Below are 18,207 nucleotides of genomic sequence, written 5' to 3'. Positions count from 1 at the left end.
ATTTCAAAGATATTTTTAAAATTATAAATATTAAAACTCAAAAGTGGCAACATTAGGGATTAAATGTGGTAAATATAAAAGAAAATTAATTATTAAAAAGTAATGTCAGTTGTGTCACTTTTTCTTTCAAAGGTTATGGACATTATAATGTATTGTCTTGAAGGATCTTTAGTTAAAAAGAAGGGACTTCAAGAATGTTTCCCAGCCATCTGCAGGTAAAGAAATCTTCAACAAAATTATGAAGCAAATTATATGTAATGTAATAGTTTTTTATACTTTGTGTTTGTTTTATTAGTCTGGCCCAACTAGAAATTAGGACATAAAACATTAAATATATTTCTAATTAAAATTTTGGATTAAAAAAAATGGAGGAGATAGGGTATCTGTTGATTGGGTCTATTGGGTCTATACTCTGATATTTGTTCTTCAGGAGCTAGAAAGAAACATTCCTGAAAAAAGAAGTAGTGTCAGTTTGCTTTTTAAAAGTATTTGCTAAATTCATTCCTAGTAAAATAAAAAATTCTCTTCTAATCAATAATCTTTAACCTTCTCATTTTTTCACCAGTGAATTTTACATGTGAAATGCCAAGCAATATTCGGTGCCAAGGGCAAAACTTGTATTTTAATTCCATCATATTTAGGATTATTTATGTTGGAAAACATATTTTCATTGAAGATTTATGTTGAATACATTAAATATACCTATAATAACTATGTATATATTTATTTCCATAAACACATCTATCTGAAGCAAATTTCCCAATTTATAAAAGGGAACCTGTCAACATTAGTTTTTCTTAATTTTACTTTTAAAGTTATCTTTAGATCCATTTATGAAATAGCCTGTCCAACTAGAGATTTTCAGTAGAAAAAGCACTAAGCTAAATAAAAATAATTTAAAACCTCCCCAAATTGGCACTTAATATTAGTTGGACATTTTTTTTCTTTCTGTCCTAGATTGTGTCAGCCATATGGGTATATTTATTGTTGTTAATTTTCATGCCTTAACTCTTTTTTCTTTTATTATAGCTTTTTATTTACAAGATATATGCATGGGCAATTTTTCAGCATTGACAATTGCAAGACCTTTTGTTTCACCTTTTCCCCTCTTTCTCCCCACTCCTTCCCCCAGATGGCAGGTTGACCAATACATGTTAAATATGTTGAAGTATAAGTTAAATACAGTATATGTATACATGTCCAAACAGTTATTTTCATGCCTATACTCTTTACACTGTGCAATCTTTCCTTTTTCTGGCTGCTCACTCATGCTAGCCCTTTTAATTTGCTGTCCTGTCCAGTTTATCACAACAAAAAAGTTAAATGAGAAATATTTAAAAAGAGAAATGGCAGTTTTTCCTTTATATCTGCATGGATTTAATTTTGTACTATTTCAAAAGTATTTCTCCTATTTTCTAGATAATAGATAATAGGTATATTCAAATGTAAAAATATATTATACCCATGTGCTAATTTTTAAATAAGTAGTATAAACATTAAGTGATGAAGTTCAGAAAATAAGAACAACTTATATTTTGCATTTATATGACTCATAGACACATATATATGTATATTGTCCAAATTCTTTCCTGGCAACAATCTTCTATAAGTAGACAGTATATGGGTACTAGTATTATGAAGAATAGTATATTACAAAAAAAGCAAACTGAATCTTTGAGAAGTTAAGGGACTTGACTAAGGTCACACGGATAGTAAATGATGGAGCTTGAACTTAAAAGCTTTGTCTCCTGAATCAGAGTCCAACATTTTCCATTAGTCCTGCTTTCCCTAGGAGAACACTTATGAGGGAAGGAACCTCTACTCCAGTCATCTGAAGTAGGACAAAAACTAGAGTGAAAACAATTGATGAACAGTGTGTGTGTGTGTGTGTGTGTGTGTGTGTGTGTGTGTGTCCCATTGCTCATGTCCTTTACCAACTTTTAGGTAAAATGATAGTCTGTATTCATATTAAATCTAAATTTATAAGCAACTTAGAGAAAATAACTGTTATGTAGCTAATTAGAAACTTCCATATAGTATTTATTCTTTAAATCCTTATGTATCTTATGCTCTTTTTCCATGGTTAAAATGTTTTAGGTTTTTTTTTATTATTATAGTTTTTTATTTATAAAACACATGCATGGGTAATTTTTTCAGCATTGACCCTTGCAAAACCTTCTGTTCAAAATTTTCCCTCCTTCCCTTCCCCCCTCTCCCCTAAGTGGCAGGTAATCCAATACATGTTAAATATCTTAAAGTATATGTTAAATCCAATATATGGATACATATTTATACAGTTATCTTGCTGCACAAGAAAAATTGGATCTAGAAAGAAAAAAAAACCTGAGAAGGAAAACAAAAATGCAAGCAAACAGTAACAAAAAGAATAAAAATGCTATGTTGTGGTCCACATTAGTTCCCATAGTCGTCTTCTCTGGCTGTAGCTGGCTCACTTCATCACTGAACAATTGGAAATGGTTTGAATCATCTCATTGTTAAAGAAATCCTTGTCCATCAGGATTGATCGTATGGTCTTGTTGCCATGTTCTGTTCGTTTCACTTAGCAACTTGTCCTGGTTCTGCTCGTTTCGCTTAGCATCAGTTCATGTAAGTCTCTGCAGGTCTCTCTGAAATCATCCTGTTGGTTGTTTCTTACAGAACAATATTATTCCTTAAAATTCATATACATAATTTATTCAGCCATTTTCCAACTGATGGGCATCCATTTAGTTGGAGTTTCCAGTTTCTTGCCACTACAAACAGGACTGCCATAAACATTTTTGCATATGTGGGTTCCTTTCTTTTTAATATCTCCTTGGGATATAAGCCCACTAGAAACACTGCTGGATCAAAGGGTATGCACAATTTGGATAACTTTTTGAGCATAGTTCCAAATTGCTCTCCAGAATGGTTGGATCCGTTCACTGTTTCACCAACAATGTGTCAATGTCCCAGTTTTCCCACATCCCCTTCAACATTCGTCATTATCTTTTCCTGTCATCTTAGCCAATGTGAGAGGTGTATAGTGGTTTCTCAGAGTTGTCTTAATTTGCATTTCTCTGATCAATAATGATTTGGAACACCTTTTTATATGACTGAAAATAGTTTCAATTTCATCTGAAAATTGTTTGTTCATATTCTTTGACCATTTGGAGAATGGCTTGATTTCTTATAAATTTGAGTCAATTCTCTATATATATTTTGGAAATGAGGCCTATCTTAGAACCTTTGAATGTAAAAATGTTTTTCACAGTTTATTGCTTCCCTTCTAATCTTGACTGCACTAGTTTTATTTGTCTAAAAACTTTTAAACTTAATATAATCAAAATTATTTTTGTGATCAATAATGTTCTTCTTTGGTCACAAATTCCTTCCTCCTCCATAAATCTGAGAAATCTGAGAAATCTAAATTATCCTATGTTCTTCTAATTTATTTATTATCTCATTCTCTATGTGTAGATCATGAGCCCATTTTGACCTTATCTTGGTATATGGTGTTAAGTATGGGTCAATGCCTAGTTTCTGCCATACTAGTTTTCAATTTTTCCAGCAGTTTTTGTCAAACAGTAAATTCTTATCCCAAAAACTGGGGTCTTTAGATTTGTCAAACACTAGATTGCTATAGTTATTTACTATTTTGTCCTTGAGCCTAATCTAGTCCACTGATCAACTTCTCTATTTTTTAGCCAATACCAAATGGTTTTGATGACTGCAGCTTTATAATAAAATTTTAGATCTGATACAGCTAGGCCACCTTCATTTGATTTTTTTTTCATTAGTTCCCTTGGAATTCTTGACCTTTTGTTGTTCTAGATGAATTTTGTTATTTTTTCTAGGTCCAAATAGTTTCTTAAGAGTTTTATTGGTATAGCATTAAATAAATAAATTAGTTGTCATCTTTATTATATTCACTCAACTTGTCTAAGAGTACTTGATATTTTTTCCAATTGTTTAGATCTGACTTTGTGTGGAAAGTGTTTTGTAGTTTTGCTCATATAGCTCCTGACTTTCCATTGGCATATAGATTCCCAAATATTTTATACTATCAACAATTATTTTAAATGGAATTTCTTTTTTGTATCTCCTGATGTTGGATTTTGTTAGTGATGTATAAAATGCTAGTGATTTATGTGGATTTATTTTGTATCTTGCAACTTTGCTTAAAGTTGTGGATTATTTCTAAATAGCTTTTTAGTTGATCCTCTGGGGTTTTCTAAGTATATGTCTTATGCTCTTTTAAAAGCTATTTCAGTTGTCTCCATTTGTATCTTAGGCTGTCCTTCATAATGATAGGTACTGGCATTATGTACTGTAATATATGTTGAAAGTAGTTTATAAAGTATAATGGTAGTTTCATTTTCATTTCTTGTCATTTAGACCAGGGCTTCTTAAACTTTTCCTACTCATGGCCCTTTTTCATCCAAGAAAGTTTTACATGACCCAAGGGCATATAGGTATATAAAATGGGTATACAAATCAAACATTTACTGATAATAAATCATAATTTCATGACCCCCACATTCAGTTGCAAGACCTCATTTGGGATCTTTAAGAAGCTTGTCCTTAGACAATCATCTGAAAATAAATATACATTAAGTAGACATACTATATATTTGAAAGTACTACATTTGATTTAAAATGTAGGGTATTTTTATTCTTTTTTATAAACTATTTTATCCTCAAGAATAATTTCAGAGTTGAGCAATAAAATATATGTAGATTACTATGGAGAAAAATTTGTTTCTGTTTATTTGAATCTGTTAATATATAACACAGATGTTCATAAGATCTTTTATAATTCCAAGTATCTTTTTATGTACAGAACTAAGGATTGCTTCTTAGTCACAAAATCACTAAGATGCTAGGTAACCATGATTTTGATGTTATTTAAAGCTAGTTTTGAAATAAACATTTAAAAATAAATTTCTGCTAATAAAGGATGGAAAAACAGAGAAAAGTTACACTATATGTAGGAGAAAATACACAATGTGATGTAAAAATAGCAAAGAGAAGAGAAATCAAAAAAAAGATTTCAGGAAGGGGGTGGCTCTTTAGCTTGACTTTGAAGGATAAATAAATTTTTTAACAAAGACTGGTATAGTAGGAGGGTATAGTAAGTGATACTTCCAGCAGAAGAAACAGTATCTGTATAAAAGAGAGGTCAAAAAATAATAAAATGGTCTTACTTAATGCAACGTAAGTGGACAAATTGATGTATGCTTTGTTTTAAAAATAAATTTAGAGCTTTAAAATCACAATTCAGCCGAGATTTTTCTTCATTCTTAACAATGTTGACAGTTATGTACCAAAATGTTTGTGGCAGCTCTTTTTGTAGTGGCTAGAAACTGGAAAATGAATGGATGCCCATCAATTGGAGAGTGGTTGGATAAATTATTGTATATGAATGTTATGGAATATTATTCTTCTGTAAGAAATGACCAGCAGGATGAATACAGAGAGGCTTAGAGAGACTTACATGAATTAATTAATTAATTCTAAGTGAAATGAGCAGAATCGGGAGATCATTTCGCACTTCAACAACAATACTGTATGAGGATGTATTCTGATGGAAGTGGATTTCTTCGACAAAGAGATCTAACTCAGTTTCAATTGATCAATGATGGACAGAAGCAGCTACACCCAAAGAAAGAACACTGGGAAATGAATGTAAACTGTTTGCATTTTTGTTTTTCTTCCCAAGTTATTTTTACCTTCTGAATTCAATTCTTCCTGTGCAACAAGAGTACTGTTTGGTTCTGCACACATATATTGTATCTAGGATATACTATAACATATTTAACATGTATAAGACTGCTTGTCATCTAAGGGAGGGAGTGGAGGGAGGCAAGGGAAAAGTTGGAACAGAAGTGAGTGCAAGGGATAATATTGCAAAAAATTACCCAGGCAATATGTTCTGTAAATAAAAAAATAATTAAAAAAAAAAACAATGTTAACAATTATTTTTTAGATTGTATGTGAAATTGCAGTGTTTTGTTTAAGAAAATTTTCATTATGTGCTTGGGTTTTAAATTGTCATTTCCATGAATTGAGTTAATTTCTAAGTGACTGTGTTACTGAATTTAGAGTCTGGTCATAATGAACAGATCACCAATTTAATTCTATAGGTTGCCCTTTCCCACAAAAAAAAAAAAAATCCATTTAATTCTTAATATAAAAGCAAGAAATTCAAGCATAAAGGAGAAAAAATAGTACAAGAAAATTATTTCTTCTTAGTCATATTTCATATAAATTGTTAGAGGTTATTTTGATCTTTTTTTATTTGGACATGGAAATGGACAAGAGCACACAGGAATATCATTTCTAAGTCTTAAGCTTTTACCAATGAACTCAAATCATTCAATCATATGTTTATAATTTAATAATAATATAATCAAATTTATTGTCATTTCCCCACTTTTAATAATATAGATAAAACCGTTCTGATCCAGGCCAAGAAAATAGTGGTTTTAGAACAGTAATTCTCAAAATGTTCTTCAAGCAACTTTGAAACACCCAAAGTTGGTTATTTTAATGAATTTGTATTTTGTTAAAATAGTTTTGATAATGATAATTTTAAAGGATTTGGTAAAGATGTTGCCAAAATTTGGTTTAAATTAAAGACTTCTACTACTATGGAAAAGTTTGAGAACCACTGTTTTAGAATAGCTTGGGGTAGGGGGGCAGGGAGTCACACAATTGGACATCAGCATAATCCTGTTACCAAAAACAGCTTTTGATTCTCTGTGATAACACAAAATAGGAATGGCATGAATAATTGAATTCAGTAGATAACTCCAAAACAACACTGGCCAGGAGCTGTCACTTCCTTTCTCCATCAAATCTTATAACTGAGGCTCATGATAAAAATTAAAACTGACGTGCTTGAGTTTTAGCACTTCTTATTTGTACTTCTTAGGTGTACTGTGGTAAAGGTTCTGTGAACAGAGATATGTTCAAAAGATGTGCAACTCAAAAAAGTAAGAAGGAAAAGCCTGAATTATGCCCAAATGGAAGAACAACATCCTTTTGTAATTATTAATCATATTTATCACTTTACATAAGTAGTCTAATTTGATAAATGGTAAACATTTACTTAAATTGCTTCTGTATTATCATCTGTAGGTCCTTATGGTCTGGATTTTTTTTTTTAACCTACAGACATTTTCCAAAATATTTCAGTAAAACAATATCAGAAACTATCAGTATTATGCCCAAGTACTGTAGACATAGTTTTAAATGTGTCCTAATAATTTACATTTTAGTTCCAGGCATATTATTAATAATACAGTGACTTCCATTAATAATACAAGAAAATTGCTTAGGTTTCTATGCCCTTGAGATTGAATATAGTACACAATTTCTGACTCAGAACCCAGTTATACAAAATGCTTCTACTGTCAAGGACTTTTCATCTATATGACAAATACATATTCATAGTTATATGGGAATTAAATACTATTTTTAAAAGATAAAGGAATAATGCTTTCTTTTTTGAATTAATTTGGTTGCATGTATAATCAAGCCAAGAGGTGCTATATGTAATGTAACAGAACAACATGATGATGTTAACTCTTTTAGAATAATGAGGCTACCATTTCATTTCTCTAGAATCTCATTGAAACATGCATTAGTGTGTTGTCTCCTCATTGATCTTCTAAAAGACACTATAGTTTATTTCAATCTCATGGCAGATATTTCATAAACTTTATATCAATGCATATGATATTAATAATATAGTCTTCTTTTTTAATACCCTAGGCAGTATACTGTCAAAGCTATTGATCTCACCTTCCTTTCTCCTGAACCCCAGAAAATAAAAAAAATCAACAGAATTGAGAGGATCAATGTGATTACAACATTCTCAAATTTCAGTGTTACCTCTTGAGAGCTCACATGGGGTTACTGTAAGTGCATGCATAGCCATGCTATAATCTACCTTTCTGCTTTCTAAATGTGGTCTGAATGTTTTCCTAAATCATGTTAGGTTGTGTATATGTAAGTAGATAAAGGAGAGGACCGTTATCTGCTAAATAATTGTATAGGTTTCTAGCTCTCAACATTAATACTAATGCATAGGATTCCTTAATGTTACTATTATTCCTTTCCAGTATCCATTTTACTTTATTCCTGTTCCTTCAATATGATCCTTGAACAAATATAACCTCTTTGCTCCTCAATTTCTTCATCTGTGAAATGAAGAAATTGGCCTAAATGACCCATGAGGGGTCTTCCATCTCTGTTTCTTTAATTTTATGTAAGAGCAAGAGTAAGTAGCATGCTCACTGAATCATTTTTATAGAAATCCAGAAATACTGGAGTCTGAGAAATATAAATAAAGGATATTGGATAGTGTTTAGTTCATTCTTCTAATTTTACAGAGAAAACAAAAGAATTATTTTTAGGTGTTAACAGACCAAAGTAATATAACACTTTATTTTGTATTATTTGGAGTTACACAACTTGAATCTTAGTTTTTTTACTACTGTATGACCCTATGCAAGTCACTTTCCTTCTTGAATGAAGAAAAAGAACAAAATGAAGTTAGATTAAGTGATCTTTAATTTTCTTTCTAACTTGAATATTTTGTGAATCCATGAGTAACAATTTGTCTGAGGCAAGAAAGAGCAGAGGGAGACTTTTTGTCTTGGTATATCCACTTACACCTCTCACAGGTTTGCTCTGAGAACCATCACACACTTCAGATAGTCTACTGGAGCTAATTAAAATCTTCTGACCGTATTTTGGTTACTGCCCTTGTAAATAGAATTCACTAATCTAGTACCAGAGAAGCATGTTAGGATTCCATTTACTGTAGCTAACATCATTTTTTTTGCATTCTTCCATGGAATCCTTGCTTGGGAGCTCTTGCCTTCCTATCCAGCCATATTAAAAATCTCCCTTAGAAATTCTGTGCTTAGATAGGGTGACCGTTCCATCTTTGATTTGGGAGATATATTATCTACCCAAAGAATTTCTGAATTTGCCCAGGAGGTGCCCGTTAGGAATTTCCTTCATTTTATACTCTCTAAAAAAAGAGTATTTCATGGATTATGGGAAAGAGCCCTGGGTTTGAAATCACAATATTTGGGTTCCAATCCTACCTTTGTTACTCAGTTTTTAATTTTAAAATGAACTTTATTCAGTATTACATTTAAAGTAATTCAAAAGATTAGAAATATTTTGAAAAATAAGTGTTTCATTAATTCACAGTTTAAAAATATCATTGAGAAGCATATTATATTTTTTTAACATTATAGTTAATATGACTAAATATAATTAATTTGTATAGGCTTTTAAAACTACTTTTATTCTCTCTCTGTGTGTGTGTGTAGGAAATGGCAATAGATAAAAGAAAGAATTTCAGTGAATATTTGTCTTAATTGAAAATTTCTAAAGAAATTTGTGGTTCATTATTATCTCAAATACTATATTGAGGCTACAAGTAAGGAAACAAAGCTTTGTAAAAATTATGATTTAACTTTTTATTTAATGTTCCATAACCAAAAACATTCTTGAATATATGTATATATACATATGTTATGTGTGTGTGTGTGTGTGTGTGTGTATCTTGGCAACTTTTCATTGATCCATCACCAAACATTTATTAAGTATGTTCTATATTCTGCCGCTGTTCTTGACACTGAAAAAAAACAAAAGCAAGAATGACATAGTCCATGTCCTCAGTGGCCTAAGTTAGGTATCTCCCAAAGAAATCTGAGCTTTCTTCAACTTTTCATAAAGTTTCAGAGCTGGACCCTACCCTAGAGCTCAGATTTAGTAAGTGATCATCAAGGTTCTAATTATATACATTCAATGATAGTGGGCTCTCTACTTAATAACAATGAGTTATTGTAGCAACTCATTTTATATTCAGATAAAATTCATAATTAAGGAGTTCTTATGAATTCAAATCAAGTTTGATATAACTTCTGTTCATTGGTCTTAGTTTACTTCTGTAATTACATAGAATAAATTTAATCAATTTTTTAAAAAATAACATTTCTAACCTTATTTCATCTAGTTTTCTCCTCTCCACTTATCTTGTACTCCTTTTCTTCTTCTTCCTCCTCCCTTTTGTTGTTCTTCATTTTTTCCTTCTTTTTTCTTTCTCTTTCATTTCTTTTTCCTTCTTTTCAGAGAATGTATTTCCTTCCAAAATATTAATGCCTTTACTTGTACACTAAAAAGCTATCTCTTTTTCTTCTCATAAAAATCTTCCACTTCTCCTTTACCAAATTCTTTCCTTCTTCCTCAAAACAACTTAACATCTCATCATCCTTAAAAGAAAAAAAACCTACCATTTTTGACCCTGCTACTTTTTCAAATAATCTTATTTTCTTATCCTTAACTGCCAGACTTCTGGGAAATGTTGTCTATACTTGATTCTTTTATACTTCATTACTACTGAAATGCTCTCCCAAAGGTCACAAATAGCCAGTTGCCAGATCCATTGGCTTTTTCCCCAATACTTCTGGATCTTTTTCTTTATTTGATATTGTCAACTACAATCTACAACAAACTACAATATAACAACAACAATTACCACTACAGTCAAGTACAGGTTCACTAAGAACAAAACATGCCAAATCAAATCATTTTAGTTAGGATTATTGCTACTAATTGATAGCATTTACATAGATAGCATTTACATAGATAGCACTTTAAGGTTTGCAAAAGTATTTTACACATATTGTCTCATTCAATCTTCAAAGCAACTTTTGGAGGTAGGTATTATTATTATTATCCTATTTTATAAAAGGAGAGAAAATTGATACAGATTGAGGTTAAGTTACTTTCCTACAGTCACACAGCTAGTAAGTTGCTGAGACTAAATTTAAACTTGAGTCCTCTTGACTCCAGATGCAGTTTTCAACCTCCATGCCATGTATCTCCGGTATAGATATAGCATATCCCAATTTTATAAGACATCTGACAAGTGTCTCATAATAGCATCATGTGATAGTTTTTAAAACACTGCCTAGTTTACAATAGAATCTATCAGATTCTTATTTAGCCATATTAAATGGGTTAATGGATGATTTTTACGTGACTTAACAGTAATTGCTATTATGTATTCTATTGTAATTGTCATTTTACACTAAGTAAATATTTGCTTTGATCATTTGTTGGATCTTTTATATCATCTGTATGGGTATACCTTACAGTTGTATAGGTCCTAACTCTTCTGCATCTATTATACTTTATGATGTCTTTCCTCCATGTTCTAAAAATCATCCTTAGGTGCCATTTAAGATGTTTGGGAGCTTATGATCAATCTCTTGTCATTGTGTAAATAACATTGGAGCATGTGGGCTATCCCTCAGTAATCCAACACTCTTGGCTAATGACCTATCTTCTTTCTCTTCCAGTTATACATCCCTAATAATATATATTTTACACTATTTCTCCTAAATAATTCTTCATTGATGATATATTACTAACTATTCACACCCATCATGCATCTATCTCTATAATGTCCTTCATGTAATCTATATTTGACCTGTATCTTTAATTCTTTGGATACATGAAAGTATTTCACAGCTTTAGGTCATAGGTTTAAAGCTAAAAAGGCTGTGAGAATCTTCTAAGCCATTCTCATCACTGAGGAAGCTAAACCTCTCTGTTTTATGACTTGCCTCAGGACACAGAAATTATTTTTATGACTTGCCTCAGGACACAGAAATTATATCTCAGGTATATTTTGAACCCTTTGACTTCATATCTCTTGTTCTGTCCACTGTACCACACTATCTCTTCAATTGTTTTTAAGAGAGAAGTTTGAGGTTTTTAAATACAATTCAGTTTGCCAAATGTGAGTGAGCCTATTTTCTGTTCCTATTAAATTCTGAAAGCAATTACAGATGAACAATAATATCTGTCCAGGAAAAATTTGTTCATAATAGTAACTTATTAAAATGTTAAGATGGTTAAAAAAGTTTTCTGAGTCTAGCATTTGATTATCTATTCACTGAAAGGATTGGACTAAAGGATCTCAGAGTTTGCTTTCAGGTTAACAAAATTATGAAATCGAAAATAAAAGGAAAAAGCATCCTCGTTCATAAAAATTCATAAGGTTTTTCATGGCATTACTATGATGTTTGTTAAAATATAATAAAGAAATCTCTATTATACCAAGATAATTTATAGCTAGATTTAGAGCTAAATTTTTTTAAAAATAAGAATAAATTTATTATTTTGGTGTTACACTTGATTTCAGTTCATTCAGTTCAAACACTTGAAAAAAACAACTAGAAATATAGTCTTTTTACTTAATATACATTACATTGTTTGGCTCTTAAGTTTACTGTAATGTATTTTATGACTACAAGAGCATTTCAATGTTTAGGGAATTCAATCATATACTAACTCGTTACCTGGATATGTATTACAGTAAATATGTAACAGCCCTTGGAGAGAGCAACCCTAGCACTTAGCTGTGTTTTATAGCAATTAAAAGATACAGACTTTCAATGTCAGAATACAAAATGTTTTCTCAGAAAGCAGGAAGATAAATATATACAGTGATAGTCACTGTAGGCACTAGTCTAGAATGTATTCTTTAATGTGACCCAGTTTTAAGTCTTTAGTTACTGGAAATTATATCTAATATCCCATATTTATGTGTTAGAGGTATCATCAAATTATATGATGTGATACCAATGACTGAATGTTAATAATTAAACTACAACTGAACCTTTATCTAACTAAGGGAACGTAAACCATATTGAATCTTTATCTCATCCTCAAAGCCCTAGTCATGGAGCGCTTATCATTCCTCATGTGCAGGTTGAATAAAGAATATGACAATGAAGTGTGTGTTACTATGTAAGCATTTAGTTTTTGGCTGCTGTCTATTCTGTGAACAATAATAAGTTATCACCCAGAATATAGATTTATCTAATGTGCCAACATTTGGAAGGGATAAATCACCTGGATTTTCAGAAGTCATATTGCCATTGGAATTTAAAATGTTCTCTTGTGGTTTAGTTCTTGTGTAAATTTTTTTTAGCTGATCTCTGCTATCAGTGGCTTGAAAAATGACTGCATTGTTTACATATATAGTATATGCTTTACAGTAAAATACTCATCATTATTCATATGTGCTCTCTAAAGAAATTTTAATGCCCATTAGTAGATATTTCCATTAAAATATTAGTATAACAGCTGAAAGGAATAATGAAAAATACATGATTGGAAGTTTCTTGGAAATGCAATATAAACATGTGGTATAAAAATCAAAATGAAAGAAATATTTATGTTTTGAATTGAAATTGTGAAAGAATAGAGCAGCATAAACAACCTATGCAGTAGTTAAAAGTATATATTTTCAGGGACAGTTTATGTTTTCTGTAACTTTGTTATTAAGTAGACAGACTGATTGATTCTGCTTTTCAACCAAAAAGCTGAATCAGCTCTGTTCACCTAAATGGGCACTTAAAATCCAGTAAGGAAATGAATGCTGTCTACTTTAGAATAACAGTGTGATCTCATTTTTTAAAAAATCTTGTCCAAACCTGTGGTTTGTTCTTACTCAATAGAGAATGATAACACTAATGGAATTTAAAAACAGTATCTACCTCAACTTGTGAAATCTTAAATTAATGTTACCATTTATGAGAGAATGATTTTGATAATAAATAATTATGCATCTTACTCATGGAGTCACGAGGCCAGATAGATCCCTAGCATGATATTTCCTATCTTCCTCCACCTAAAACTTACCTCAACGAATTACTATCATTCATTATTAAAGACCTCCAGGTAAAAAAATCCACAGCTTCCTGCAATTCACTGTTTAACAGGAAGAATAGTTCTTTTTAAATTGTTAGGAATAAAGAGGGTAATAGTTTTGCTAAAGTGTAGGAGTTTTGCCAAAGGATAGACACCCTTTCTTTGCCAGTTTCCTCTAACATTCACATAATTGGAAATTATATTTAAATTATATTTACCATTTTTAATTATTTCAGGAATATGTTGAGCATTTTTGAACGGTAGCTATAGCATTTTCAGTATTAGTAACATGTAACATTAAAATCAATTTAATCAGATATCTACTCTTATCAGCATACCTACTCAGGAATTCTTCTGATATGAAGAAACTTTGGTTATGATTTATTTGCATTACACTTTTACTGGCTTGGGTTTCCACCTAGAAACAAGAAATTGTTTCCATTGAACATTATAGCAAGTTGGTGGCACCTCCTGTTCTTTGTAAGAATGTCTACCACAACATTGTGGTAGAAAGAAAATTTTATCAAAAGAAAATCAACAGCTGTTAAATGTTTAATATTTGTTCATTTTAGTGAATACTTATTGAAAAGTTATTATTAGTTTTTAGTGCTGTGGATAAGTTCACTTAACTTGAGAGTATACTTTCCAGAAATATTTACATTGATAAAGATAAATTCGTGCTCCCTCTCTTCCTCCCTCCCTCTCTCCTTTTCCTTCTTCCCTCTCTTTTTTTCTCTCCTCTTTCTACTTCTTCTCTCCCTTCCCTCCCCTTCCTCCCCCACCATACTATCTTTCAGTGAGACATTTCATAAAACATTATAGCTTCTTTTGTTTATTTTTAAAGACTTGAGAGATGTAGAATCCAGATCCTCCCCTGATGATTCGTTTTAGTGCTTGATGATGAATTAATTATACTGTCCCAGGCTTTTTTTTTCTAGTATGATGTTAGATGTTACAGTATTTTGATGAGTACAATTTTTAATAAAGTGAATATATAGAATTTGTGTCAATCCTAGAACTGATTTTTTTCCCAGTACATCATGTAGTATATATAACATAATCATCTTTTTATTTCACATTTTTAGTGCATTTTAATTGTATTGGCCTCTTGGGATTTTAACTGAGATAAATTTTTCTATATTCTAAAGATATGAGTGTGTATTCCATTGCAAAATTGTCAGTTTCATGCTAATGTAGCCTAGCATATGGGGCCATTATAAATAGTTTCTAGTAAATCTGCAATTGTTTGACTGAATTGAAAATATATTTGTATTAGGAAAATGGGTTCAAATACTCAATATGGTAATCTCTGCCTTGCTTTTTTGGTGATTCTTAATCACTTTAATTGTTTTCTCAATTATTATTTTATATATTATAAAGTATGCATTTTTTAAGAACAGTAAATCTTTCAACACAATTAATATTCCAGTCATTAAAGGATGTGTTCATGCTTTCAAATCCCCAAAAGTTTATGTGATAGAGTAGAAAACTCACTCAGTTTGTATTAGGAGAAATGAATTACCAATACTTAACAAGAATTTGAAGCACAAGGTTTTGCAAGGGTCAGTATTGAAAATTTATCCATGCATATGTTTTGAAAATAAAAAGCTTTAATAAAAAGTATGATCCTTAAATATTACGGCAGAAACTAGGCATTGACCAACACCTTACACCCTATACCAAGATAAGGTCATAATGAGTTCATGATGTAGACATAGAGTATTACTATAAGCAAATTCAAAGAACAAAATTTACTTTACCTCTCAGCTCTGTAGAGAAGGGAGGAATTTGTGGTCAAAGAAGAATTAGAATACATTATGAAATGCAAAATGGATAATTTTGATTATGTTGTTAAAAAGTTTTTATACAAACAATACCAATGCAGACAAGATTAGAAGGGAAGCAGAAAACTGAGGAAAAATGTTTACATCCAAGAGTTCTGATTAAGGCCTCATTTCTAAAATATATAGAGAATTGATTCAAATTTATAAGAAAATACAAGCCATTCTCCAGTTGATAAATGGTCAAAGGACATGAACAGACAACTTTCAGATGAAGAAATTAAAACATTTCTAATCATATGAAAAAATGCTCTAAATTATTACTGATCAGAGAAATGCAAATTAAGACAACTCTGAGATACCACTAAATACCTGTCAGATTGGCTAAGATGATAGGAAAATATAATGATTAATATTGAAGGGATTGTTGGAAAACTGGGACACTAATAATACATTGTTAGTGGAGTTGAGAACTGATCCAACCATTCTGGGGAGCAATGTGAAACTATGTCCAAAGGGGTATCAAACTGTGAATACCCTTTGTAGGTGTCTCTACTGGGTCTGTATCTCAGAGATCATTAAAAAAGGGGAAAAGGACACACATGTGCAAAAGTGTTTGTAGCAGCTTTTTTTGTAGTGGTAAGGAACTGGAAACTGATATTCATCAGTTGGAGAATGGCTGATTAAGTTATGGTATATGAATGTTATGGAATATTATTGTTCTATAAGAAATGATGATTTTGGAGAGACCTGGAGAGACTTACATGAACTGATGCTGAGTGAAGTAAGTAGAACTAAGAGAACATTGATTAGCAACAAGATTATGCAATGATCAATTCTGATAGACATGGCTCTTTTCAACAATGAGATGATTCAGGCCAATTCCAACAGCCTTATGAAGAGAGCTATCTAGAAAGAGGAGTGTACAGACTGAATGTGGATCACAATATAGTATTTTCATTCTTTTTGTTGTTGTTTGCTTGCTTTGTGTTTTCTTTCTCATTTTTTCCTTTTTGATCTGATTTTTCTTGTCCAGCATAATTATGGAAATATGTATAGAAGAACTGCATGTGATTAACATGTATTGGATTACTTGCTGTGTAAGAAAGGAGGTGGGGGGAAGGGAGGGAAAGAAAATTTGGAACACAAGGTTTTGCAAGGGTGAAGGCTGAAAACTATGCATATATTTTGAAAATAAAAAGCTAAAAAAAGGGGTTTTTTTTAATATATAATCCTTGAGAGCAGGAATTGTTTTTGGTTTTCCTTTATATCTCCAGTGCTTGCTTTCCATTTACACTGACAGCTCTTTAGCACTTCTGAATGGCTTTACAGTCACATAAGTCCCTTTCCCTTCTCTGACTAACTTCTTATTTTATGATAAGCATATGATCGTTATGAACTATCCTCTTCTTCCCATCCAATATTCATCAGTCAGCACAAGTCCTTATCCTCTTCCTGTTTCTTCTGTGGTCCTTTCATTTCTCCTGCTTTTTTCCATATCAGATCATAGAATCATGGATTTAAAAATGGAAGGAACCTCAGAGACTTTTAGTAAAATCTCTTTTCCTTTCAGATGAAGATACTGAAGCACCCAAAGAAGTGAAATGATTTACCCATGATCACACAAATGCCCAAATTAGCTGCATACTAAAAAATTTATCCTTTCATAGAACATATAATTAACTTTGTATAATTAACTTGTGTAAGTAACAAGTAATGGTTAATATATGTTCCGTATAGATTCCCTTTTAATTTAGTCTGATCCTTCACTCTTGATACTTTTTCAAGTTCTCCCATTTCCAACCTGCCCTAATTCAGTCTCTAGCTTTCTTTACAGTTCCTTCTTCACTTCAAGTCTTTTTACTTCTCCTGTTTCTTTTTCCATATTCAGCTGGAAGCAGATACCTAGTTGATATGAATAATCTTATTATCAAGTAGATAATTATCAGTAGACATCAAAATTATCTACTTTATCATAGGTTAAACTGTAATAATCAACCATATATTAAACAAATTAATTCAGAACAGATTAGAAGGGTAGAAAATGTTGCTACAAGTTTAAATACAAAAGTTGTGCCTTGAGGTTTTTATAATCCAACATCTTTTGAGTTTTGTCCTAAAAGACACATGTATTACTCTTGAAGTCAATTGCATAGCATGAAATTTTTTAAAAAAAATTTTTCCTAAAGACTAAGAATTGCCTTCAGGAATAGATTTGATCTTTTTTTGCCACACATAATGATAGTTATAGATAATATGACAGAACAAAATTGGTTCCAGTATATAAAAAAATTAATGTGGGGCAGCTATTTGGTGCAGTGGATAGAGCACCAGCCCTGAAGTCAGGAAGACCGGAGTTCAAATCTGGCCTCAGACAAATAACACTTCCTAGCTGTGTGATCCTGAGCAAGTCACTTAACCCCAATTACCTCAGGGGAAAAAAATGAATGTAAGAAAATTTTATATTCAGTTTGGGTTGACATTAATCCAGCCAATTAGTTTGTCTTCCTGAAGATAACTGACAGCATGTTTTGCAAAGTGATTTTTACAAATTATAAAGTTACAAAGTCTGTGTAAAAATTTTTAATTGCACTTTAGTTTTCTGGAGCTCTTATTCTCATGCACAAAATGAATGTGTTAGGTTTCAGAAGAAAAGTTAGTTTTAGTTTTAGAGTTACCATAATAGAATATAACT

General features: G+C 31.2%; 1 protein-coding gene across 5 annotated transcripts in view; it reads left to right on the top strand.

Annotated features, from left to right (window-relative positions):
• WDR7 (WD repeat domain 7) overlaps positions 1–18,207 on the top strand; it is a 506,900-nt gene that overhangs the window by 358,591 nt on the left and 130,102 nt on the right. For all 5 annotated transcript variants that reach the window (XR_004230845.1, XR_004230846.1, XR_004230847.1 and 2 more), the window contains one exon: positions 133–215. Coding sequence is in view for 2 of the 5 variants with exons in the window: in XM_031945925.1 (XP_031801785.1) it covers positions 133–215 (83 nt within the window). In the remaining 3 variants the exon portion in view is untranslated. The remainder of the gene's footprint in view (positions 1–132; positions 216–18,207) is intronic.

Source organism: Sarcophilus harrisii, chromosome 1, assembly GCF_902635505.1.
Source record: "Sarcophilus harrisii chromosome 1, mSarHar1.11, whole genome shotgun sequence".
In the NCBI taxonomy this organism is placed as follows: Eukaryota; Metazoa; Chordata; class Mammalia; order Dasyuromorphia; family Dasyuridae; genus Sarcophilus; species Sarcophilus harrisii.
Note: the sequence above shows the minus strand (reverse complement) of the source record. Positions and strands in the feature narration are given on the sequence as shown.